This window comes from Pongo pygmaeus, chromosome 23 (genome assembly GCF_028885625.2).
Source record: "Pongo pygmaeus isolate AG05252 chromosome 23, NHGRI_mPonPyg2-v2.0_pri, whole genome shotgun sequence".
NCBI lineage: Eukaryota > Metazoa > Chordata > Mammalia > Primates > Hominidae > Pongo > Pongo pygmaeus.
The window spans coordinates 32150581-32176566 of record NC_085931.1 but is presented as its reverse complement, the minus strand read 5'-3'; the positions used below and the strand labels follow the sequence as shown (position 1 = coordinate 32176566).

The following is a 25986-nucleotide window of genomic DNA, read 5'->3' as shown; positions in this document are numbered from 1 at the left end:
AGGTGGCTTCACTTCCATTCTCTCAGCTCAGCAGACTCACTCAACTTTTTTTTTGCTCTGTCCCCCAGGCTGGAGTACAATGGCTCCATCATGGATCACTGCAACCTCTAACTCCTGGGCCCAAGTGATCCTCCTGTGTCAGCCTCCCAGATAGCTAGGACTACAGGTGTGTGTCACAATACCTGGCTAATTTTTATTTTTATTTTTTCTAGAGATGGGGTTTGCTACATTGCCCAAGCTGGTCTCAAAACACCTGGGCTCGGTTATCCTGCTCAGCCTCCCAAAGTGCTGGGATTACAGGCATGAGCCACCACGCTCAAATACTTGGGGTGGTTTTAAGCCCCCAGCGAGGTGCACCAGCAGGACTCACAAGTGGCATGGGCCCTCCCTAACACTCCCATCCATACAGACCTAGGCAAGTCTCTCTCTCTGAATCTCGGCCACCACCACATACCACGCAAGTAGGAAGATGGGAGGACTGGGGGTGGGGCAGGCAGAGGCCACCTCTGTCAGGTCAGTGTTGCATGGGCTGGAGCCTGTCTTCCCATACCTGGGACATGACCTCCAAGGACCAGCTTGGTCAGTCAGTCATGGTGATGGGCTGGCTGGGGTTGGCAGGGAGCTTGCTCTCCTTCTTGGAGGGCTGGAGCAGCGTGGGGCCAAACACCGTGGCGAGGTTGTGCAGGGACATCTTATTGACTGCCTCCTTCTCTGCCACCCTGTAGAGGACTGAAGCAGAGGGTGCTGTTTCAACGCCACCACCAGGAGAGAGGCAGAGGGGCTGGGCCATGCTGGAGTCCTTAGGTAGGAAGCGACCTGGACCTCAAACTCGACCCTGCAAGCTGACTCTGGCCCTGGTACTTCTGAGTCTCAGTGGCCCAGGACAAGGGGCCAGCTCTGGGCTGGTGGGGAGGTCTCCTCCATGATCTGGGTGGGAGGGAAGAGAGGGGTACAAGTGCACTACTGGCCATGGCCAAAGCTCTGAACTCTTTGTTAAGGCCACAGTGCAGAGAGAAGAGGGTGGCAAAGAGGAGAGGCTGGGGCGGGGGTGGCAGTGGCGCTAGTCCCCAGAAGCAGTGAGGGACTGCAGACAGGGGTCGGGGTAAAAGGTCCTCGGCACTGGGGGTCTGGTGGGAGCAGAGGGGCACCCCACAGCCTGGGGACCTGGAGCCCCGGGCAGCCACACGAGAGCTGGGCTACCTTTTCAGGTGGTCCAGAAGGAAAAGGAAGGTGAGCAGGTTGGCCTCCAGCAGGGACAGCAGCAGGTTGAGGATGCAGCTCTCCTCTGCAACTGGGTCTGCAAGAGCTGCAGAAGGCAGTGGGCTACTCCTTAGGGTCACGCTGGAGACCCCTCCCGAGGTGGTCTATGGAGCACCCAGGGCTCATGTCACTGGAAAGCCCAGGCCTGTCATCATCCTCACTCCCACAGTGCTGGCCCCCAGTAAGGACCCTGTGAGGGGCACCTGTGTGGGGTGTGAGCCACCTGAACACCTTTTCTCTATCTCACAGGAGTCAGCAGCACCCAGCAAACAGCAGCAGGAGGTGCCACGAGAGCAGCTGCTCATGGTCAGAGTGTCCCTCGCTGCCGCCCCCTCCCCAGGGGAGCCCAAGGCAGGGGAGTCTTGGCGTGGAATGAAACAGAAGAGAGGGACACAAGGAGGTGAAAGGGCCCCAGCCCCACCAAATACGCAGAGACCCCCCTCGACGCCCTGGACACCATAGGGGCACCTGCAGGCTGGGAGAGCAGGTCCTCTGTGCATGGGACCGGGAGGCAGACCTGCCCTAAAGGTGATATGGAGGCTACAGGTGCCGCATGCACCAGTGCCCGATTTAGACATCAGCCTCCAGGTTGACTAAGGGTCAGGCCAGGTTTGAACCCATGCTTGACTGGGCCAGGACCTATGGCTAGAGCACCTGGGTACCCTTGTTCAGCCCTGGTCTGCAGGAAGGAGTTCAGCAGACTTCAGGACCCCACAGCATGGCCGTGCTGACCATTTCACCCTCTTGGTCTCCTTGAGGAATAGGGATGGGGAGGCCTCTGGGGACGGACAAGGCCTTCCAGGACAGGCTCGGTTCTGGTCCCCTGCTTTCTGAGGTTGGGTTAAAACACTGACCATGGCAGAGGGGGCATAGCTCGGTTTCCCACACCTCACTTTTCACAGCCTCTAAGGGCAGCAGTACACGTGGAGGAGATGTCTCCCAAGAGGCCAAGGCCTCCAGTGCTCACCGATGCCCTCAGCGAAGTTGGGGTAGAACTCATCAGTGAAGAGGGGCCCGGGCAGCTCACGGAAGTACAGCTTCAGCGTGCCTGCAATGGTGTTCACGTCCATCTCGCTCATCATCACCGACACGTCCTTGTTATCTGGAAAGAGCACAGAAATGCAGCAGCCTCCTTGAGGATCCCGAGTGAGTCGCCCGCCATCCCTGCCTTGGCTAAAACACCGTCCCTGCCACGCTGACCACTGCGTGGTCCCTCCCAGGCTTTGAGCAGCTCACATGACTCCTCCCAAGAGCTGTGCATGGTTCTGTGTCTGCAGAATTGATAGGGGTGCGTGGGCATTCCCATTCCTCTCCCCTGCTTGGCCCGATGTGATGGCCAGGAGGAGGCCAGCGTGGCAGGACACAGCGCCTGTGTGGGGATTGGGTGGCTCTGCCCTGTACACAGCAACCACCCCTGCACCAGTGTCTTCCCATAGCAGGAAGGCCGGGGGAGAATCTGACTGGTTTCAGTGTTTGAACCGGTGTCTTCCTTTGGACCCAATTGGCCATTGGTGCTTACATCCTCACCACAGGCCAGGTCCATTCTGGGCCCCCAGAGGGAGCTGAAACTACCACAGGGCCCTCCCAGGGATGCTGGGCATTCTAGGGGTCCTGGTCAGGGTGGGTGGTGTGTGCCCCCAAAAAGAGCCTGCAGGCACAAAGCCCTGTTGCTTTGAAGATGCTGGGCAAGGACCCTCTGGGGTCCCGGTGCCCTCCCCTGGCATTTGAGGCAGCTCCAGGTCTTTCATAGCTTCTGAGGGTTGGTGAGATGGAGGCGGAGATGTTAAAGCCCCGGTCTGAGCTGGGTCCCATCAGTGCCTTCTGCCCTCTGCATCCTCAAGCAGGGCAGTGGACAGACTGCACTGAGTCCTGGGCTTCCACCTCCTGTCCACCCCCAAGGCAGAAAGGCCAAGGCCCCAAGGAAGCCACTGGTGCACCCCAGCAAGCAGCATCTGTAGCTAGGATGGTTTAAAAACTGGCCTCTACAGAAGCTCCTTCTACAACTCTTGTCTTCTCTTTCTTAAAAATAATAAAACAGTAAATGAAGAAAAGACACAGAGAAGGATGTGACATGCCCTGGCCATGGAGCGCTCTGAGATCTCATCGCGGACACCGCCACCCACACCTCCATCCCATCCTGAGCAGGCCGACACTCACTGACGTCGAAGGCTGCCTTCAGTGACTGGATGTCCGTGGCCACTCTGGACACGCGGTAGATGCCCACCTCCTCCATGCCTCGGTGCTCCACACACTGGCACATGATGTAGGGCACCTTGGACCTCTCTCTCCTGCAGGAGGAGGGAATGTTCTCAGTGTTCTGACAGCCCTGCTTGGGCCACAGCACAGGAGACCTGCCCCCTATCTGCACACCCAGAGGTGGGGTGAGGACGGTGACGAAGGTGCCCAGGTCTGGGGCTGCACACAGAGCCTTATGCATGCCTGTCCTCCCTCTGCAAGCTCAGTCCTCATTGCATGTACTTTCTCAGGACCTTTCTAAGAGGCTGAAGCAGCCAGACCCTCTGCAAGTCACACATGATCTTTGTGGGAAGGTCAGGAGGCCTGTCTAAGTAAAGTCAGCACAGGAAGGGCATCTGACAGATTCCAGATCTGGGGTTAGCAGCCTGTGCTCCTAGCTGGGAGATCAGACCCGGCATTGGTCCTGCCATCCATGTGCTGTGTGAGAGGAGAATCCCTGACCCCTGCTCCGGGCCCAGGCCTAAATAAACATCCCACGAATGAAGGGTTGCCTCAGCACCAGTACCCTAAGTCCTGCAATGCTAAGTGCTTTTCTTCTCTGAGTCTTAGCAATGAACAACTCCAATACCTCCACACAGGACACTAGAGTAAGAATACTTCAAAGTTAGAACACAGTGCTGTGCAGAGGCCTTAACTTTAGTTCTGTTTTGCAACTGGATTTAGGAGCACATCAAAGCGGCTTCTCAAGCCACCCTCATTAGCAGTGGTTATTTGGAGGAGCTGCTGATGGAGTCCTCGCTGCTCACGCCCAGAGCCCTCCCAGAGTGCTACCAAGTGCCTGCTGTGCAGTTGGGGGTGGGGAGTGGTGTTTAGACACAGATAGGAGTCCAGGGTATGACTGATGGAGGCCCTGGCCTACATGACCAGCAAGGTCAGGGGCCCAGCTAGATTCCATCCTGGGGAAGCAAATGAATTCTCAGAGGAAGTGATCTGTGTCTGCAAGAACTGCTCTCAAACCAACAAACAGGCTTCTCTTGGCAACTGACTTGTGACAAAAGGGCAGGGGTTAGTTACAACCATTCAACAGGAACCTGGGACCGTGACAATTTCCAAGCTAGGGCAGAAAACCCTGCATTTGGACAGTTTCTGGAGCCAGCCTACTGCTTCCAAGCAAGGCAGCAAGGACATTCCTGAACTGGTTTGGAGGAAACACAGGAGGTAGCTGAACACACCAAGTGTTCCCTGGGGCCTGACCTCACCGTGCAGCGGCCACGCACAGAGAGGAGAGACCCACACATGCTCTTTTCTGCAGAAACAGCTGAAGGGACAGGCACCCTCAGTGCATGAGCCCAAGCCCCTCCACACTCACTTGGTGACCACAGCAATCTTGACTCCGAAGACCCCCGTCTGTTTTCGGGATGGCATCCTCTTCAAGCTGAACTCCCTGCTGTTGAACTTGACCAAGAGCTTTACTTCAATCTATAGTGGGGAGAAGGGGCACAGTCCTTTAATGCTCCTGGTCCTCATAGCCCAAGGTCCCAAGGGCCCCTGGGGGACTCATCAAATATTTCTACCCACAAGGCATGGAAAGGTCTCAGTGTGAGGTGAGACTGCCCCCCTCGGGGAAGCCCCTAGTCTACTTCAGAAAGAGCAAGGATTTTGAAGGCCCACCTCGGCCTCCCAAAGTTCTGGGATTACAGGTGTGAGCCATAGCACCTGGCCTTTCTTGGCGTCTTATACCATTAGGAGGCATCCAGGGATTTGAAAGAAATTTTTATGCAAAATCTGAGGCTTAACCCGATTTGACTGTCTCCGTTCCTGGACTTTGCCTTTCAACTTAGAAACACTCTGGAGGCCCCAAACTCTAACCTCTGTATCATCAACCCATTAAGACTACTGCTTTCTTCTTGAGATCTATTTCTCTGTGCAACTTTTGAATTTTTATTGGCAAGAGAGTTTGTCTGATACAAACTACTTTGTGATTACTAGAACAGGTTTTTGTTTGTTTGAAACAGGGTCTTGCTCTGTTCCCCAGGCTGGAGTGCAGTGGCACAATCATGGCTCACCACAGCCTCGACTCCCAGGTTCAAGCCATCCTCTCACCTCAGTCTCCTCAGTAGCTGAGATTACAGGCACACAACACCATGCCTGGCTAATTTTGTATTTTTAGTAGAGACGGGGTTTCTCCATGTTGCCCAGGCTGGTCTCAAGCTCCTGAGCTCAGGCAATCCATCCGCCTCAGTCTCCCAAAGCGTTGGGATTACAGGCATGAGCCACCACGCCAGGGCTGGAACAGTTATTTAAAATATTTTTTCAGGCAGGATGCTGTGGCTCACGCCTGTAATCCCAGTACTTTGGGAAGCCAAGGCGGACAGATCCCTTGAACTCATCAGGAGTTTGACGCCAGCCTGGTTAACATGGCTAAACCCCGTCACTACAAAAAAATAACAAAAGTAGCTGGGCATGATGGCACGCCCCTGCACTCCCAGCTACTCTGGAGGCTGGGGTGGGAAGATCACTTGAGCCAAGGAGGCCAAGGTTGCAGTGAGCCAAGATCTCACCACTGTACTCCAGCCTGGGCCACAGAGCCAGACACTGTCTCTAAGTAAGTAAGGAAGCAAATAAATAAATAAATAAAATGTTTTTCCAGTTGTAACACCAAGTATTTAATGTAGTAAGACATTATTGTGTTTTGGTCTTTAACATCTTCCACTTCAGGCTGGGCACAGTGGCTCACGCCTGTAATCCCAACACTTTGGGAGGCCAAGGCAGGCAAATCACCTGAGCTCAGGAGTTTGAGACCAGTCTGGCCAACGTGGTGAAACCCCACCTTTACCAAAAATACAAAAAAAAAAAAAATTATCTGGGCATGGTAGCATGTGCCTGTAGTCCCAGCTACTCGGGAGGCTGAGGCAGAAGAATCGCTTGAACCCAGGAGGCAGAGGTTGCAGTGAGCCAGGATCGCACCACTGCACTCCAGGGTGGGACTCCATCTCAAAAAAAACCCCACACGCCGGGTGCGGTGGCTCACGCCTGTAATCCCAGCACTTTGGGAGGCCGAGATGGGCAGATCACGAGGTCAGGAGTTCGAGACCAGCCTGGCTAACATGGTGAACCCCCATCTCTACTAAAAACACAAAAATTAGCTGGGTGTGGTGGCGTGTGCCTGTAATCTCAGCTACTCAGAAGGCTGAGGCAGGAGAACTGCTTGAACCAGGACCCGGGAGGCGGAGGTTGCGGTGAGCCGAGATCACACCCTTACACTCCAGCCTGGGCAACAAGAGTGAAACTGTGTCTCAAAAAAAAAAAAAAAAATCACACAAAAATAAAATCTTCCACTTTAAAAATGCTTTTTGCTTTTAAAACTGCATATATAGGCTGGGCATGGTGGCTCATGACTGTAATCCCAGCACTTTGGGAGGCCAAGGTGGGCAGATCACCTGAGGTCAGGAGTTCGAGACCAGCCTGGCCAACATAGTGAAACCCATCTCTACCAAAAATACAAAAATTAGCCAGGCATGGTGGCAGGTGCCTGTAGTTCCAGCTACTAGGGAGGCTGAGGCAGGAGAATTGTTTGAACCCGGGAGACGGAGGTTGCAGTGAGCTGAGATGGTACCACTGCAATCCAGCCTGGGCAACAGAGTGAGACTCCATCTCAGGAAAAAAAAAAAAAAAAAGGCAAATATATCCATATTTCACTGGGCCTTCACACAGCCCTGCTGGTCAACCCTTGAGAATTGAGGAATCAGAGAGCTTAGGAATCAGAACATGACCTAGGACTTCTTATGTGAGAATCTTAGGCTATATGGTCTTGTGGTAAATGCCTTTCCCAGCCTCAGAAGTCTATAGTGAGCAGAAAGCAATAACAGCATCCTCCCTTCCACTCTTCCCTTCAGGCTGGACACATCCGTGTCCCTACAGCCTTTGTACTTGGGCAGAGACGCAGGTGACAGAGCACTCAATACAGAATCCCTGGGCTCACACTGGCTTTCCTACAGACACACAGGATCCATGAGGCCCACAGTGACATACACATGTACACAAGGATGCACATGCTGATGCTGATGAGCACTGGAAGTCAACACAGAGTGGCATACAGAACACATGCAGGCACACACACAGCCACAACTGGACCTGCGAGGTCCACAGCCCCACAAATGAAGAGAGGTGCATACCATCTCACACAAACTAGAACTTTGAGAGAACCACACACACACAGGTCTACAGATTCACCTGAACAAGATGCCGTCCATAGTCACCGGCATAATGCATCTACTCACTATCACACAGAACACACTCAGGCAAGCAGACATAGATGATACTCCCAACCATCCACAGTCTACAGAGATGAACTGCAGAGTTACATGCACAGATACGCCAGTCATACATTCAGATCTGTGTAAACACAGTGAGGCACACACGTACATACACATTTGCACTTAATACAGAAAGACTCAGACCCAGCCAGGCCTAGTGGCTCAGGCCTGTAATCCTAGCACTTTGGAAGGCCAAGGCAGGTGGATCACGAGGTCAAGAGATCGAGACCATCCTGGTTAACATGGTGAAACCCCATCTCTACTAAAATTACAAAAAATTAGCCGGTGTAATGGCAGGCACCTGTAGTCCCAGCTACTCAGGAGGCTGAGGCAGGAGAATCGCTTGGACCTGGGAGGCAGAGGTTGCAGTGAGCTGAGATCGTGCCACTGCACTCCAGCCTGGACAACAGAGCGAGACTCCACCTCAAAAACAAAAAAAGAAAGAAAGACTCAGACCTGACATGTTAGTCAACAGTCAGATGCCAACAGATAATCACATTAGACTCATCAGCAAGCACACCGTGCACACAAGTTCCACTCCCATGTACACATTCCTGTCCCATGTACACAAGCCTGCACACAAACACACATCCAGACTCCAGAACTGCTGAGACAGTGCCCACATACACACTCATACATAGAGTCACCTGTGCACAGGTGCATGTGCACATTGTTTCACAGAGGCACACCCAGACAGAAACACATAAGAAATGTGAGGCAAAAGCAGACCAACACCTACACCTGTAAGATACAGAGAAACAAACACATACACAAACTTACACATAGAAAAAGACTCATACGCTGTGTAATCAACAGTTCTACACCCCACCAAGGCTCTTGTCCTGATGTGTCCGGAATTGGTGGGTTATTGGTCTCACTGACTTCAAGAATGAAGCCGCAGACCCTCGTGGTGAGTGTTCTTAAACGCAGCGTGTCCGGAGTTTGTTCCTTCTGATGATCGGATGTGTTCGGAGTTTCTTCCTTCTGGTGGGTTCCTGGTCTCGCTGGTTTCAAAGTGAAACTGCAGACCTTCATGGTGAGTGTTACAGCTCATAAAGGCAGTGTGGACCCAAAGAGTGAGCAGCAGCAAGATTTACTGCAAAGAGCAAAGAACAAAGCTTCAAAAACCTCCACATTATGGAAAGAGAAACCAAACGGGTTGCCGCTGCTGGCTCCGGCAGCCTGCTTTTATTCTCTTATCTGGCCCCACCCACATCCTGCTGATTGGTCCATTTTACAGAGAGCTGATTGGTCCGTTTCGACAGGGTGCTGATTGGTGCATTTACAATCCCTGAGCTAGACACAAAAGTTCTCCACCTCCCCACTAGATTAGCTAGATACAGAGTGTCCACAAGAAAGTTATCCACGTCCCCACCAGAGTAGCTAGATACAGAGTGTGGATTGATGCATTCACAAACCCTGAGCTAGACACAGGGTGCAGATTGGTGTGTTTACAAACCTTGAGCTAGATACAGAGTGCCCATTGGTGTATTTACAATCCCTTAGCTAGACATAAAGCTTCTCCAAGTCCCCACCAGACTCAGGAGCCCAGCTGGCTTCACCCAGTGGATCCTGCACCAGGGCTGCTTGTGGAGCTGCCTGCCAGTCCGGCGCCGTGCGCCCGCACTCCTCAGCCCTTGGGTGGTCGATGGGACTGGGCACTGTGGAGCAGGGGGCGGCACTCGTCGGGGAGGCTTGGGCCGTGCAGGAGACCACGGCGTGGGGAGACTCACGCATGGCGGGCTGCAGGTCCTGAGCCCTGCCCTGCAGGGAGGCAGCTAAGGCCCTGCGAGAAGTCGAGCACAGCAGCTGCTGGCCGGCCCAGGTGCTAAGCCCCTCACTGCCCGGGGCCGGCGGGGCCGGCTGGCTGCTCCGAGTGCGGGCTGCTGAGCCCACGTCCACCTGGAACTCGTGCTGGCCCGCAAGTGCTGCGCACAGCCCTGGTTCCCTCCTGCGCCTCTCCGTCCACATCCCCCCACAAGCTGAGGGAGCCGGCTCCGGCCTCGGCCAGCCCAGGAAGGGGCTCCCACAGTGCAGCGGTGGGCTGAAGGGCTCCTCAAGCATGGCCAGAGTGGGCGCCGAGGCCCACGAGGCGCCGAGAGCGAGCGAGGGCTGTGAGGGCTGCCAGTACGCTGTCACCTCTCACTGCGTTGCTATTAAAAATGGGTGCTGAATATAAAAATTAACCGGGCGTGGTGGTGCATGCCTGTAGTCCCAGCTACTCGGGAGGCTGAGGTGGGAGAATAGTTTGAGCCCGAGAGGTTGAGGCTATGGTGAGCCGTGATTGTGCAACTGCACTCCAGCCTGGGTGACAGAGTGAGACCCAGTCTCAAAACAAAATCAAACACGGGCACTGCCCAGGGCAGGGGAGGTCTGGGCACAGCTGTGCTGATGTGGGCAGTGGACACAAGTGTCAAGCGAGAGCCTGTGGCCAAGCCTAAGCTGCAGTTAAGGTGGGAGGCTGAAGGGTTTGGAGTGTGCACCACCCTGCCCCACCCGGGACCACCTCTCAGTAGGAATGTGGCAATGCACTTCGGTGCTGGACTCCTACTTCTGGCTGTGTGATTTGGGACACGTTACCCCACACACCTGTACTACAACTTCCTCATCTCCCAAATGGGATAATGATAGTTAGCAAACCTCCCTGGATTGCTGTGAGCATTCTGCCAGAAAAATATACTCCAAGCTCTTGAAGTAGGCCTGGCGTGTGGTTGGTGCTCAGTACATACTCAATGTTTCTGTCACTGGCGTCATCACTATGTTCATGACAGAGCCCTGTGCCGCCACGACTGGGCTGCCACCCAGACCTTCCTTTCCTACTCCAAGGATGAACTGTGGACAGGACCTTCTGGGGGGACTAGGCCAAGGCTCTCCCAACTCTGGGGACCCCCGCCCATGGGCCTCAGATATGTGGCTCGAGAAGGGGGAGTGGGGGCAGGGCCCCTGGAAAACCCCTCGAGGCCAGGCCCACCACCCCCAATATCCGTAAGACCAGGGGCTTGAGTCTTTCCTGCAGACAGATGTGAGCAGGAACCCACCCGACTCCCAGTTACTTGGGGACGTGGACGAACTAACAGGACAAATCCCAGTTCCTGGACACCGCCCTCCCAATATCCTCGCAATTAGACACCCATGCAGCGGCACTGCACTGATCCGCACATGGAGATACACAGCGACATTCCCCCGCAAGAGCATGGAGGGTGCCGGAGCTCCCGGCTGTGGGCACAGGAACTACATTTCCTAGAAGGATGTGCTACATATTCGGCGTCCGGACGCAAGCACTGGCCCGAACTCCCTCTAGGAAATGGAGCCTGACGCCTGCGCGGCGCAAAGGCTCCCGGGAGGAGTAGTTTGCGCCCATTCCGCGCAGGCGCACTTTCCTGCGGCGGCCGCATGCTGCTCTTTGTGGCAGTCGCAGTCCTTTTGTGGGAGTCCGGTCTGTCCACTTGCCCGTCCCTCAGACCGTCGGCGGTCTCTGTCCGCCTCGGGACCTGTCCGCTGGTCGCTCCGCGTCCGATGGCTTCGGGCTGCGGAACCTTAGGCCTGGCCCTTGTCTCCCAGCGCGGGTTCGCCGGGAGGAGCGTGTGGCGGGGGTGTGCCGGGGCGTGCGTGCTCCGGGCATGGGGCTGAGCCCGGTGTGGGGAGTGGGTATCTGCGGAGCCAGCCTGAGCCCCACATCAGCCGGGCGCGGGGAGGGGGCTCCGTGCGTGTGATCGTGCAGCTGTGAGCCCGTGGCCGCCCCGCGGGGCTCCGCTGCAGGCCCCTGAGCCCCAGGAGCAGGACTCGCTCTTCAGGGCCTGCCCTGGGTCCTAGAGGCTACAGAGCTGCCCACTCCTCTCGGGGAGGCTGCCGAGGAGGCCATGGAGATCCCTGCCCCGGAGCCCGAGAAGACAGGTACAGCTTCACTCTTGTAGTCAGCGTGTCTGTGGATTTGCACTTGAGGATATTGACACTCAGAGAGATCAGGCCAGTTTCCCAGAAGCATCCAGCATCTTTTTTTTTTTTTTTTTAATGGAGTCTCACTCTGTCACCCAGGCGGGAGTGCAATGGCTTGATCTCCGCTCACTGCAACCTCTGCCTCCCGGGTTCAAACGATTCTCCCGCCTCAACCTCCCAAGTAATTGGGATTGCAGGCGCGTGCCACCACGCCCGGCTAATGTTTGTATTTTTAGTAGAGACAGGGTTTTGCTATGTTGCCCAGGCTGGTCTTAAGCTCAAGCGATCCGCCCGCCTCGGCGTCCCAAAGTGCTGGGATTACAGGCGTGAGCCATCGCTCCTGGCCTCCTGCTTCTTTCTTCCCCGTGCCCAACCATTTGTTCCCACTCAGACGTGCTTTATTGGGGGTAGCAGCTCTTTTCTTCATGAATTGGAGTGTCTGAGACACAGGCAGATTATTCCTCGATGCTGTTTCTGTTGGTGCTAGCTACTGGGGCTCGTTCCCCACCTGGCCTTGCTGGCAGGTTCTGCCTCCTCTCTGATTCTCACTTGTGCCACGACAGGTGGGCTTTGAGCTCAGCCGTGAGCCTGGTAGCCGTGACCTTGACTCATTTCTCCTTCCCCAGCTCTTTCCTCTCAGGATCCTGCTCTTTCCCTGAAAGAGAATCTCGAGGATATATCGGGTTGGGGTCTTCCCGAAGCCAGGTCCAAGGTGAGTGGCTGTGTGTTCTTCCTTCTTTATGAAGAGGGTTGGCACATTCCCTCCCCAGCCCTAGATCGTCAGCCTTCCACAGACCTTCACCCGGGTACCTGCTGGCCAGTTCTCAGGAAGCTCTGAGCAGTGGGAACAGCTCCAACTGAAGAGTCCAGATGTTGCCCGAGGTGTGCCCTCGAGATGTACTCTATTGAATGTCTCGTCCAGTCCAATTCAGTGGGTCAGTTGCTGGGGATCTCTCTGCCCAGCGGTGTCCTGGGAGCTTTGAGGAGTTGTTTTAGTGGAACCTGAGAAAGTAGGTGATGGCTCACATGGGCTCGCTTTGCCTATCCACGTGCTGGCCAGGGGTTGGTGCAGGATGTTTGCACGTTGGTTTACTGGGATGGAATCAGACAGGGGCACGTGGAGTAGCTCAGGATGGGCTGGATTGCAGCACTGGGTTAAGAGAGGCGGTAGGGGACACATCCCTGTGTGCTTTCCTCTGTACCCGGCCGCTGGCATGGGGCCTTCATGGAGAGTCCTGGAGATTTAGAGAATCCAGGGGCTCAGCAAGGAATTGGCCCTGGGAACTTCTGCAGCCAAGTGGGACCCAGATCCCTCCTTTTACAGACTGTGGACTCTGTTTCTCATTTTGTTTTTCTACGGCAACCACCTCACCCCATGTTTGTATTTAGAAGGGTGCAGTTGACAAAGAGAGCACAGTAGAGTGAAAGATCTGGAGGGATAAGGGGTCTTTGGGTTTTTTTTTTTTTTTAGCATTTTGTGATTTTGTCAGTCTGCCACTCAAAAGAGGTGACGGCAGATTACAGCCAGCTAGAAACAGCTGCAAAACATGTATTGTGAGCTGTGCCTCACTTCTGTAGTGTGTCACAATGCTTTATAGTCCTCAAGAAACTTGACAGTCAAATGCAATGCATGTTCCTTGCTTAGGGGATAGATCCAAAAAAATTGATAAAGGGCAGTTTGGGACAAGAGGAAATTTGAAAATGGGCTGTATCTTCTTAGGTCATATTGTATCAATGTGAAATTTATTGCGTGTGATAATAGTACTGTGATTATGTAAGAGAATATCCACAGGAGATACAAGCTGAAGACTGTAGAGTGAGACATCATGATGTCTGCAACTTACCTTCAAATGGTTCAGCAAAAAAAAATGTGTGTGCATGTATGTATGTCTGTATGTGTCTGTGCAGCTCCCTCTAGGTGGTAGGGCCCTCGTGCATGTGTTATTCCTATTCCTAAAATATTAGCTTGTTAGATCTTTGAATAACCAGTTGACTCTCCTGAGTACACATCAGCTTTGGCATTTTCTCTTGACAGTCTCATTCTCACTCACAGTTCAAGTTGTTCTGTCTCCTGGGACATCTTGTGTGGTCTGTTCTGACTTCTCTGCTAGTGTCATTACCACATCAGCATCTGATTCCAATGCATACTGTCTGGGTTTTTTATTCCTTTCCCTGCAGAATGATGACACATTGGACATGGAATTCTCCCAGTGGCCAGAAATATCCATCAAAAAGGCCTGTGCGGGCCTCAGACCCTACACTACTCTTGCTGGTTGATGCTCCCCACACTGAAGCCATGTAGCCTCTGACAGCCTCACTGGCCAACACCATATTCTGATATCTCTGGAGCTATTTTTTTGTTTTTCTTTCTTTTTCTTTCTTTCTTTTTTTTTTTTTTTTTTTGAGACAGAGTCTCGCTCTGTCGCCCAGGCTGGAGTGCAGTGGCACAATCATAGCTCACTGCAGCCTTCAACTCCTGGGCTCAAGCAAATCCCCCACCTCGGCCTCCTGAGTAGTTGGGACCAAGGTGTGTGCCCCCACACCCGGCTTGGAGCCTTGTTTCAGCCCATTTTCTCCTTCCCTCGGCTATCGTCATCCTTCATGCCTGCATGTCTCAGTTAGGGGTGTGTTCTCAGCATTTGTCCTCATCTCTACCTCCTCATCTGAAATCCAGTGTTTTGGGGGGTAAGGTTTTATTGAGGTGTAATTTATATACAGCACAATTGTGCAATTTTAAGTATACAATTTGATGAGGTTGAGCAAACGTATACAGTTGTGTAACCAGCACCACAATCATGATACGGGACGTTTCCATGACCCAAAAATGTCCTCATGCCTCTGTGCATTCAGTCCTCTCCCCTCTCCCCTTGGTAACCACTATAGTTTTGCTATAGATTTTCCTCTTTAAGGATTTCATACGGAATTTATACTATGTGGTCTTTTGTCTCTGCTTTATTTCGCTTAGCATATGCTTTTGAGTTTATCCATATTGTTGCGTGTATCAGTAGTTTGTTCCTTTTTATTGGTGAGTAATATTCCATTTGTATTAGTCTGCTAGGGCTGCCATACAAAGTATGGCAGGAGGGCTTAAACGACAGAAATGTATTTTCTCACAGTTCCAGAGGCAAGAAATCTGAGATCAAAGTGTCAGCAGGGTTGATTTCTTCTGAGGCCTCTCCTTGGCTTGTAGATGGCCACCTTTTCCCCGTATCTTCACATGGTCTTACCTCTTCTATGTCTGTGTCCAAATTTCCTCTTCTTATGAGGACACCAGTTATATTGGATCAGGGCCCACTGTATTGAATTCATTTTAATTGAATTACTTCTTTAAAGAACCTCTCTCCAGTCCGGGTGCAGTGGCTCACGCCTGTAATCCCAGCATTTTGGGAGGCTGAGATGGGTGGATCACTTGAGGTCAGGAGTTCAAGACCAGCCTGGCCAACATGGTGAAACCCTGTCTCTACTAAAAATACAAAAATTTAGCTGGGCGTGGTGGTGCGTGCCTGTAGTCCTAGCTACTCGGGAGGCTGAGGCAGGAGAATCTCCTGAACCCAGGAGGCAGAGGTTGTAGTGAGCTGAGATCGCACCACTATACTCCAGCCTGGTCGACAGAGTGAGACCATGTCTCAAAAAAAAAACCTCTCTTGGAGTTACCAAGGGTTGAGACATAGGAATTTGAGGTGAGGGGTATACAGTTCATCCCATTGCTCCATTGGATGGATATTCCACAGTTTGCTTATCCATTCACCAGCTGATGGACATTTGGGTTACTCATAGGCTTTTGCTATTACAAATAAACCCGCTATAAATGTTTGAGTAACGTATGGCTGTGCATTTTAACTTCTCTTGCATAAATACCTAGGTGTGAAATTGCTGAGCCATATAGTAAATATATGTTTATCAATTTTATTGATCTTTTCAAAAAAACAATTTTTTTGTTGTATTGATTTTTCTCTCTTTTCTGTTTTCCATTTCGTAGATTTCTGATCCGTTATTATCTCCTTGGTGTCTTAAGATTGAAACTTACTTTACTTACTTTAGTGTCTTAAGATTGAAACATAGATATTGATTTGATATCTTTTTTCCTCATATAGCATTCAGCGCTGTAAATTTCTAAGCACTGCCTCATCTATATCCTACAACTTTTGTTATGTTACATTTTCACTTTTATTCAGCTCAAAATAGCTTCTGATTTCCCTAGTGATTTATTCTTCAGCCATATGTTATTTCAGAATGTGTTGTTTCATTTCCTAATATTTAGGGCATTTTCCAGATAACTTTCTATTATGGATTTCTGATTTAATTCTATTGTCATCAAAGAATGAACTTTGTATGATTTAAAGTCTTTCAAATCTACCAAGATTTATTTTATTTCCCAGAGTGTGGTTTATCTTGGTAAATGTTCTACATGCCCTTGAAAAAAATATGTATTCTGCCTTTGTTGGCTAGAGTGTTATGTAAATATCAGTTAAGTCAGGTTGAATGATGGTGTTTTTTAATTGTTCTGTCAGTTTTTGCATTATGTATTTTGAAGCTTTTTTAGTAGATACATTTATATTTAGGATTGCTATGAGTTCTTAATGAATTAACTGTTTTATCATTATGTAATATTCTCTTTATCTCTGATAGTCCTGTCTCTGAAATCTACTTTGCTATTACTATAGGCACTTCAGCTTTTTTTTTTTTTAAATTAGTATTTGCAGGGTTTATCTTTTTCTATCCTTTCACTTTTAACCTATCTTTGTATGTAAAGTGGGTTTCTGTAGCTTGCTTTTTTAATTCAGTTTGACAATCTCCACCTTTTAATTGGAGTGTTTAAACTATTCGCATTTAGTGTAATTATTAATATGGTTGGATTTACATGTCCTTTTTTTTTTTCTTTTGACAGAGTTTCGCTCTTGTCACCCAGGCTGGAGTGCAGTGGCACAATCTTGGCTCACTGCAACCTCCACCTCCTGGGTTCAAGCAATTCTCCTGACCTCAGGTGATCTGCCGCCTTGGCCTCCCAAGTGCTGGGATTATAGGCGTGAGCCACCCCACCCGGACTTGCTATTAGTTTTCTATGTCTTATGTCTTTTTTGTTTCTCATTTCCTCCCTTAATGACTTCTTTTGAGGTAAACACATACTGTTCTAATATACTCTTAATCCCTCTGATTTCATTAATATTTTTCACCTTTTAGTTATTTGATTGGATGCTGGACGTTGTGAATTTTACTTTGTTGAGGAGGTTTTTGGAATTCCGTAAGTGTTTCTGGGATTTGTTCTGGGATGCAGTGAAATTACTTAGTATCTATTTGATCCTTTCAAGGATCAAAGCAAGTCTGGAGTTGGGTGGTGGCCAGGATGCCCAGGCCCAGGGGGAGCAGGCAGGAAGGATTGGAAGGCAGTCAGGTGAGGACTGCAGGTAGCCTCTCTTGGTCCCTTGGGGCACAGAACTTGCTGATATATACAAGGTTTCCTTCCTTAGCGTGTAATAAGATTTTTAGTCTGGGTTCGGATGCTTTTGCATTAGTGAGCTTTGAATAGAGTTGCTGGGATTTTTGTACTATTCATATTCTCTCAAATTTTTAAGTTTGAAATTCTTGACCCCAAGAAGCATAGCATCTCACCCAGGACTTAGAGCCTGGTACAACAGCCACGTACAGCCCCTGGGTCCCACCTCAAGTTGCCAGGGCCCTGTGGTGTCTATACAGACCTGCTTTCCCAATCTAGAAGGTGGTGTGGGAATGCATGCCAATTCCCAGCCCCGCTCCCTGCCCCTGGTCCCCAAATTCAGTCATGGTCAGTGTCTACAGCACAACCTTCTGGCATGGGAGAAGGTCACCTGAGGTTAACCCTTTACTTGTAGGGTCCTTAATCAATCTCTGGCTCCTTTGGAACCGTGGACACAGAATCAGCCCTGGGTGAGTGAGAACCTATATGTCATTTCAGGAATCGGTGAGTTTCAAGGATGTGGCTGTGGACTTCACCCAGGAGGAGTGGGGTCAACTAGACTCCCCTCAGAGGGCCTTATACCGGGATGTGATGTTGGAGAACTACCAGAACCTTCTTGCCCTAGGTAAGATCCCCCCAGCCCCAGGCTGGGCGTTGGCTGTCAGCCTTCTTCTGCATGGTAGATATTAAGGAGGATCCCTTCAGTGCTGGCCCTGGTGCCAGATATGTCATGGGGTGGGAAGCAAGGCCTGTGCCTTGGGGCACTCATGGCCAGGGGCCTCGGCCACGCCAGAAGTCCCCAGGTGACAGCATGGGAGCTGGTAGCATCCTTGCTTGGTGTTTCCCCTGGTCCTGAGATGGGGGCAGGGAGAGAAGAGAAGAAGGTGGGACCCTGGAGCCCAGCTGGCTCTGGAACGGTCCTCAAGCAATGAAGTAAGGACGTCAGCACACGTGGGGTCTTCAGAGTATACACTGGGATTTGGGTTCCAGTCTGAGACCCTCACCGCTTTTGGCCCAGAGGACCTCCAGTTCCCAGAGAGGGTGTCCACTTCACAGGCATTGTCCTTGTTAGGGGGTGGCCTGTAAGGTTGACTGGGCCTGGAGAGCCGCAGCATGCCCAGCCCACTTTCTCTCCACGAGCAGGACCTCCACTACACAAGCCAGATGTGATCTCTCATCTGGAACGAGGCGAGGAGCCATGGAGCATGCAGAGGGAAGTCCCTGGAGGGCCCTGTCTAGGTGAGCAGAGGCACAGGTAGAAGGGTGCCGGCCCCAGCACCCCTGGTGGCACCTCCTCCTGTGGCCTCAATTTTCCACCCTCAATTTGCCCCGGCTCCATCTCCCCTTCTCAGGTCCGTCGCCAGACCCTCCCGCCCGCCTCCCTTCAGCACATACTGAGCACCGCCTGTGTGCTAAGACCTGTTCTGGGATACAACAGGGAACAAACCTGGCCACTGGGACCAAATGGCCACCTGCTGATGGGGGTGGGGAGGCAGGAATAGAAATATTGAGCCAGTGGTGTTGGCTGGGCAGCCGGGGGTGTGGGATTGGGGGCAGGGAGGGGCAGCTGGCATTGGTCAGCGTCAGGGTCAGCATCAGCATCAGCATCAGGGCCAGCATCAGTGTCAGGGCCAGCGTGAGCATCAGCGTCAGCGCCATCATCAGCGTCAGGGTCAGCATCAGCATCAGCGTCAGCGCCATCATCAGCGTCAGGGTCAGCATCAGCATCAGCGTCAGGGCCATCATCAGCGTCAGGGTCAGAGTCAGCATCAGCATCAGGGTCAGCATCAGCGTCAGGGCCAGCGTGAGCATCAGCGTCAGGGCCATCATCAGTGTCAGGGTCAGAGTCAGCATCAGCATCAGGGCCAGCATCAGTGTCAGGGCCAGCGTGAGCATCAGCATCAGGGCCATCATCAGCGTCAGGGTCAGAGTCAGCATCAGCATCAGGGTCAGCATCAGCGTCAGGGTCAGGGCCAGCATCAGGGTCAGGGTCAATGTCAGCGAGGGCTTCCAGGCTGTGGCCAAGATGGCAGCCCTCCATGAGAGAAAGGGGACTGGAGTGGGTCTTGAGCAGAAGGTAGTCTGTTTTTCTTCTCCAACATTCTTTTTGTAGACTTCTCTTCTGAGTTGGTTGATGAATAAGTGAATTAAATTATTTCGGCTTAATTTATTGGACAGTGACTGCTGAGCATGTTAGGTGTCTAGAAAGCTTGAGAAACACCTTTCTGTGGGAAAGGCAGCCGATAAGCTGTGGAGCACAGAACATGGGGGTTGGGGAAGGCAGCCCCTCCTCCATCCCCCTCCGCTGCCACACACCACCCAGCCCCAACCTGCAACATTGGCTGCAGCCCCAGCTTTCTGGTCTTTATTTCTCACCCCAGCCTCTGATGCTTGCTTTGTCCTCTTTAGCAAAATTACAGATTTCAAAAAATTCATATTTTTGTTTGATTCGTATATGTATATGCTGAAAATGAGGCTGAAAGGTTATTGAAATCCTGCATAATCTTTCCACCCAGAGATAGCTTCTCTAATAACTGAGCATGTCACTGATTCCTCTGGGCCCCTCCTCTGTGTGCGGATAGACTTTTCTAAAGCTACACGTGGCCAGGCATGATGGCTCACACCTGTAATCCCAACACTTTGGGGAGCCAAGGCAGGCAGATCACCTGAGGTCAGGAGTTCGAGACCAGCCTGACCAACATAGAGAAACCCCGTCTCTACTAAAATTACAAAATTAGCCAGGCATGGTGGCACATGCCTGTAATCCCAGCTACTTGGGAGGCTGAGGCAGGAGAATCACTTGAACCTGGGAGGCAGAGGTTGCAGTGAGCTGAGATCGCGCCATTGCACTCCAGCCTGGGTAACAAGAGTGAAACTCCATCTCAAAAAAAAAAAAATTAGCTGGGCACGGTGGTGGGCGCCTGTAATCCCAGCTACTCTGGAGGCTTAGGCAGGAGAATTGCTTGAACCCGGGAGGCAGAGGTTGCAGTGAGCCATGATCACACCATTGCACTCCAGCCTGTGTGACAGAGCTAAACTCCATCTCAAAAAAATAAATAAATAAAGCCTTATGCACCCTCGGAAGCACAGCACTCACGCTGGAGTCTGGCTACCGCACTGGCCATGGCGTAGTGAGCGTCTTCACGTGATGTTTACTGATTGCACAGTATCCCTTAGATGAATGTGCCCTGCTGTGTTGTTGGCCCTATTGCTGCCAAAACAACTTTGTTCTGGCCTGGGCCTCTTCTCTCTGCTCTGTGCACCTTCCCTAGACTCTACCTCTCACTTGGTGTGGATGTGGCCTATGCTACAGCAACACCAGCTGAGCTGCAGCCCTGTGTCACTGACCATCTCGTGGGCCTCTGCTTGCGTGTCTAAAACCAGACTTGGAACTGGCCCTTCCTCCTCCCATCCCTGTCTTTGTAAAAGCTTCCACCATCCACCCAGGCTTGGGTGTTTGCTGAGGTCTCATCCTCTCCCCCATTTCCTCTCTTGCCACCTTCAGTCAACAGCTAGGGCCATCAGTTTTAGCACCTAAATGGCTCTCAGATCTGCTGCTTCCTGTTCATTTTCACAGCCTTGGTTCCAGTCTGAAGTTGCCATTTTCACCTGAATTATTCAGATGGCCTCCCTAACTGCTCACTCCAACCTCCTTACACACCACCAAAGCCACCTTCAAGACAAACCATTATGCCAGGCACAGGGACTCACACATCTAATCCCAGCACTTTGGGAGGCCAAGGCGGGAGGATCACTTGAGCCCAGGAGTTGGAGGCTGCAGTGAGCCGTGATTGCACCCCTGCACTGCAGCCTGGATGACAGAGCGAGACTCTGTCCCCGCCCTCTGCTTCCCCCGCCCCCCCCCCCAAGACACCATATGATCACGTCACCCTCTGTGCAAAAGGCCTTTCTTCCCTGGCTGCCCTCTGAGTCAGGCATCTGGTCACCTCGATCCAATCCACCTTGCCAGGGTCACCTCTCAGCCTTCCTGCCTCTGTGTGTCTTGTCTTCATCTTACTGTCTCAGCTCTGAGCTTCTGCACATGCTGTTCGCTCTCCACCTGGCTACCTGCCGTGTGTGCCATGGCCAGTTCCACTTGCCCTGCTCTTCTGGATGGGTTGGGGCCACAGGAAACACGACCATGCAGCTCTGCCCACTGCACTAGACTGCTCCCTTTTAAGCCTGGAGAGGACAGAATTAGAAATAAAATCTCCTGCCAGCTCAGAAAACCTTGCTGTAGAGATAGAAAAGAAAGAGAGCCTTCTTATTGAATAAGTGTTTAACCAGATGTGGTGTGCAGGAGAGAAAGAAACCTCCCCCTTTGACAGAGGAGACAGATCCAACCCAGCACACAGGGCAACTGTCTTCACCTAAAGGAAGAGTACAGCTTTTTGGGGGTTTTTTTTGTTGGTTTGTTTTTTGAGACAGGGTCTCCCTCTATTGCCCAGGCTGGGGTGCGGTTGCATGATCATAGCTCGAAGCCTCAACCTCCCTAGGCTCAGGTGATCCTCCCACCTCAGCCTCCTGAGTAGCTGGGACTATAGACAGGTACCGTCATTCCTGGCTAATTTTGTATTTTTTGTAGAGGGGTCTCACTGTGTTGCCCAGGCTGTTCTTGATCTGGGCTCAAGTGATCTGCTCACCTTGACCTCCCAAAGTGCTGGGATTACAGGCATGAGCCGCCTCGCTCAGCCTCTTGTATCTTTTTGACAAGCAGGAAGTTACATCTTGGACTGGAATCTTGGACTAGGCTCATTTTGCTTCTGAAAAGGTTTGCATGCGTCTCGAGACAGAGAAAGTATTTGCAATTCCCAGTGTTCTAAAGGGAAGCGCTGGGGTGTGGGGGGCCCTTTTTTCCTTTTGGCACCACAGACAATTTTTAATTCATTTATTAGTCCTAGCTACTCGGGAGGCTGAGGCCGGAGAATGGCGTGAACCCGGGAGGCGGAGCTTGCAGTGAGCCGAGATCGCGCCACTGCACTCCGGCCTGGGCGACAGAGCGAGACCCGGTCTCAAAACAAACAAACAAAGAAAAAACATGTATTTGTCCTGTGTATTGCGAGCACCTGCCATGGTATTGACACAGAGCAGTCGGTCAGCCGACATGTCTGTGAATGAGTGTAATCCTCATCAACAGCTCCCAAGCTTGCCCCTTTCTCAGCCCCCTTGGTGCTTGTAGCTGCTCCTTCGGGGATTCCCTTGGCTTCTCCGCCTGTCCTGGTCTTTGCTCTCTGGTAGCTCCTTCCGTGTTCTTCCTCTCCCTTCTTCCCGCTCTTGCTTGCCCATCTCATCCTGGGCTCTCCCTTCTCTCTGCCTGCGCCTTTCAGCCTTGGCCCTGGTGGCCTCTCCTCTCTTTTCTGGGCTTATCTGCATCTCCAGGTCAATTCTCAAATCTGAAGTCTAGGCCAGGTTTCCGCTTGCTCACAGAAAATCATTTTCAATATCTTACAGAATGGGAGCTGAAGGCAGTGCCCTCTCAACAGCAGGGCATTTGCAAAGAAGAACCGGCCCAGGAGCCCATCATGGAGCGGCCCCTGGGCGGGGCGCAGGCGTGGGGGCGCCAGGCAGGTGCTCTGCAGAGGAGTCAGGCTGCGCCCTGGGCGCCCGCACCTGCCATGGTCTGGGACATCCCTGTAGAGGAATTCCCCCTCAGGTGTCCCCTCTTCGCCCAGCAACGCGTTCCCGAGGGGGGACCCTTGCTGTACACACGCAAGAACGTCCAGGCCACTGAGGGCAGAACCAAGGCCCCCGCGAGACTGTGTGCAGGGGAAAACGCCTCCACGCCAAGTGAGCCAGAAAAGTTCCCCCAGGCGCGCCGGCAGCGCGGGGCGGGCGCCGGGGAGGGCGAGTTCGTGTGCGGCGAGTGCGGGAAGGCGTTCCGCCAGAGCTCCTCCCTCACGCTGCACCGCCGCTGGCACAGCCGGGAGAAGGCTTACAAGTGCGATGAATGCGGCAAGGCCTTCACCTGGAGCACCAACCTTCTGGAGCACCGGCGCATCCACACCGGCGAGAAGCCCTTCTTCTGCGGCGAGTGCGGGAAGGCCTTCAGCTGCCACTCGTCCCTCAACGTGCACCAGCGCATCCACACGGGCGAGCGGCCCTACAAGTGCAGCGCCTGCGAGAAGGCCTTCAGCTGCAGCTCGCTGCTCAGCATGCACCTGCGGGTGCACACCGGCGAGAAGCCCTACCGGTGCGGCGAGTGCGGCAAGGCCTTCAACCAGCGTACACACCTCACACGCCACCACCGCATCCACACGGGCGAGAAGCCCTACCAGTGCGGCTCCTGCGGCAAGGCCTTCACCTGCCACTCATCCCTCACCGTGCACGAGAAGATCCACAGCGGGGACAAGCCATTCAAGTGCAGCGACTGCGAGAAGGCCTTCAACAGCCGCTCGCGCCTCACCCTCCACCAGAGGACGCACACCGGCGAGAAGCCCTTCAAGTGCGCCGATTGCGGGAAGGGCTTCAGCTGCCACGCGTACCTGCTCGTGCACAGGCGCATCCACAGCGGCGAGAAGCCCTTCAAGTGCAACGAGTGCGGCAAAGCCTTCAGCTCCCACGCCTACCTCATCGTGCACCGGCGCATCCACACAGGCGAGAAGCCCTTCGACTGCAGCCAGTGTTGGAAGGCCTTCAGCTGCCACTCGTCCCTCATCGTGCACCAGCGCATCCACACCGGTGAGAAGCCCTACAAGTGCAGCGAGTGCGGCAGAGCCTTCAGCCAGAACCACTGTCTCATTAAACATCAGAAAATCCACTCCGGGGAGAAGTCGTTTAAGTGTGAGGAATGTGGGGAGATGTTCAACTGGAGCTCGCACCTCACTGAGCATCAGAGGCTGCACAGCGAGGGGAAGCCCTTGGCCATCCAGTTCAACAAACACCTGCTCAGCACATACTACGTGCCTGGCAGCCTGCTGGGTGCAGGGGATGCTGGACTGAGGGACGTGGACCCCATCGACGCGCTGGATGTGGCAAAGCTCTTATGCGTGGTTCCCCCCCGAGCTGGCAGGAATTTCTCCCTGGGGAGCAAACCTCGAAACTAACATGATGTGCTTTGGTGTCAGTAGCCGCTTTCTGAGCTACTCAACAAAGAAAGCACGCTGATCCTCCCTGGCTCCTAGATCCAGATCACCTTCCTCCAGGTGTGGGAGCCTTGCCTTATCACCCCAATCAGGTCTGCATGCCAGTGTGCCTCCTATAGTTAAAGTCAGTCACCTCCCCAGAAGGGCCACACTCCAGGAGGAGAGTTGAGAGTCATTCGAGTTAGTCTTGCCACCTGTTTTCCTTGATGGGCCTGGAAGTTGTTGACAAGGGGAAAGATCTTTCTTGTCAATAAAAAGAAGGGATATCGTTGGGTGCCATGGCTCACACCTGTAATCTTAACACTGTGGGAGGCCAAGGCAAGGGGATCGCTTGAGCCCAGGAGTCTAGGACCAGCCTGGACAACATGGTGAGACCTCGTCTCTACAAAAAATGCAAAAATTAGCCAGATGTGGTGGCATGTCCCTGTGGTCCCAGCCACTCAGGAGACTGAGGTGGGAGGATCATTTGAGCCTAGGAGGTCAAGGCTGCAGTGAGCCATGATTCACAGCACTGCACTGCAGCCTGGTTGACAAAGCAAGACCCTGTGTGAAATAAAAAGGAGGTACATCAACTGTTGTATCCTCGGACAGGCTCCTGACATGGCTTTAATCAGGAGTTTTCTCCATAAACTATTATTTTCAGAATAATAAAACAAGAATTATGACTAGCATTACTTTCCAGTGAACATTATTATATTGCTAGAGAGGAGAATAATCTTGGGTGGTGGGCATTTGGAAAAAGTGAATTTCCTGGACTTACCTCATGTAAATAGCTCTACTGCAGAGCTGTGTGTTAGTGACAGTGCAGTCAGGGGCATTCCCACAGCTGTCACAGCATGGCCCAGCATCGCTGTAGCCAGATCCTAACATGCCAACATCACCTCTTGCCATTTAGCCCCTAGTGAGAAATTGGGAGCTGCCAGGCAGGTGCCCAGTGCATTCAGGGAAGATGGGCACAACATCAGGCTGGATGTGTCTGGACACTCCTCTTCACTGACCAGGGCTGTGCAAGGCCACCCTGGACTGGTGAGGCTGCCCTGCAGGGCTTCTCACTATGTAGCACCAGTCACCAGCCCAGGTCACAGAAGAAGCCCCTCCCAGCACCCACTGGAGAGGGGAAGCTGAAGCCCAGGGAGACGGGTTCCATGGTGGTCCCACATGGAGCTGTTGTACAAGCCCTGGAAAAGGTGGCTCTCCCTGTCCCGACACTCTTCAGAGACAGGAAGACAGAGTTAATCTTGAATGAATGTTATTTCTATTTAGTCCTAAGCAAGAATAAGCTGCCCTCTTGGTGATCATACTTTACATTTGTACGGAGTGCTATCATTTATGAAATGCTTTCAGTATGCTTTTTAAATTATGCAGGCAAAATAACCACACTTCAGAAAATGTGGACTTATGAAAAATAAAATCCCATAATTCTTAATAAAACTGCATTTTGCACTTTGATACATTACCCTCTGCTTTGTTCGTGTAGAACTTTGCATTATTTTCAACAGTGTATCTATAGTTTTTATCTTGTTTCCCCCTTTAGCTTTGTAGCAGATTTTTTTTCAAGCATCTAAACTGTCCTTGTTATACTTCTTTTTGTTTTTATTATACTGTAAGTTTTAGGGTACATGTGCACAATGTGTAGGTTAGTTACATATGTATACATGTGCCATGTTGGTGTGCTGCACCCAGTAACTCGTCATTTAACATTAGGTATATCTCCAAATGCTATCCCTCCCCCCTCCCCCCACCCCACAACAGGCCCCAGTGT

At 52.2% G+C, this 25986-nt stretch overlaps 2 protein-coding genes across 5 annotated transcripts; one reads left to right on the top strand and one right to left on the bottom strand.

Moving 5' to 3' along the window:
* Nucleotides 1-358: 358 nt before the first annotated feature.
* On the bottom strand, nucleotides 359-8845 carry LOC129023717 (breakpoint cluster region protein-like). Of its 2 annotated transcripts, XM_063662814.1 has the most exons (6): nucleotides 8553-8845; nucleotides 4826-4935; nucleotides 3418-3548; nucleotides 2228-2362; nucleotides 1201-1306; nucleotides 359-719 (listed from the first exon to the last, which is right to left on the bottom strand). In XM_063662814.1, exons 1-6 carry the CDS (start codon nucleotides 8805-8807, stop codon nucleotides 581-583), a joined length of 876 nt encoding a protein of 291 aa, XP_063518884.1. In that variant the 5' UTR covers nucleotides 8808-8845; the 3' UTR covers nucleotides 359-580. The 2 variants fall into 2 exon arrangements, with proteins under 2 accessions (XP_063518884.1, XP_054326548.1); XM_054470573.2 differs by lacking the exon at nucleotides 1201-1306 and having other exon boundaries at nucleotides 359-729.
* Nucleotides 8846-11132: 2287 nt separating this feature from the next.
* On the top strand, nucleotides 11133-25680 carry ZNF74 (zinc finger protein 74). Of its 3 annotated transcripts, XM_054469146.2 has the most exons (6): nucleotides 11137-11666; nucleotides 12335-12420; nucleotides 16890-16950; nucleotides 17641-17767; nucleotides 18286-18381; nucleotides 22594-23018. In XM_054469146.2, the coding sequence occupies exons 1-6, from the start codon at nucleotides 11633-11635 to the stop codon at nucleotides 22871-22873; spliced, it is 684 nt and encodes a 227-aa protein (XP_054325121.1). In that variant the 5' UTR covers nucleotides 11137-11632; the 3' UTR covers nucleotides 22874-23018. The 3 variants fall into 3 exon arrangements, with proteins under 3 accessions (XP_054325119.2, XP_054325121.1, XP_063518883.1); XM_054469144.2 differs by lacking the exon at nucleotides 16890-16950 and having other exon boundaries at nucleotides 11133-11666; nucleotides 22594-25680; XM_063662813.1 differs by lacking the exons at nucleotides 11137-11666; nucleotides 12335-12420 and having other exon boundaries at nucleotides 22594-25680.
* Nucleotides 25681-25986: the final 306 nt, after the last annotated feature.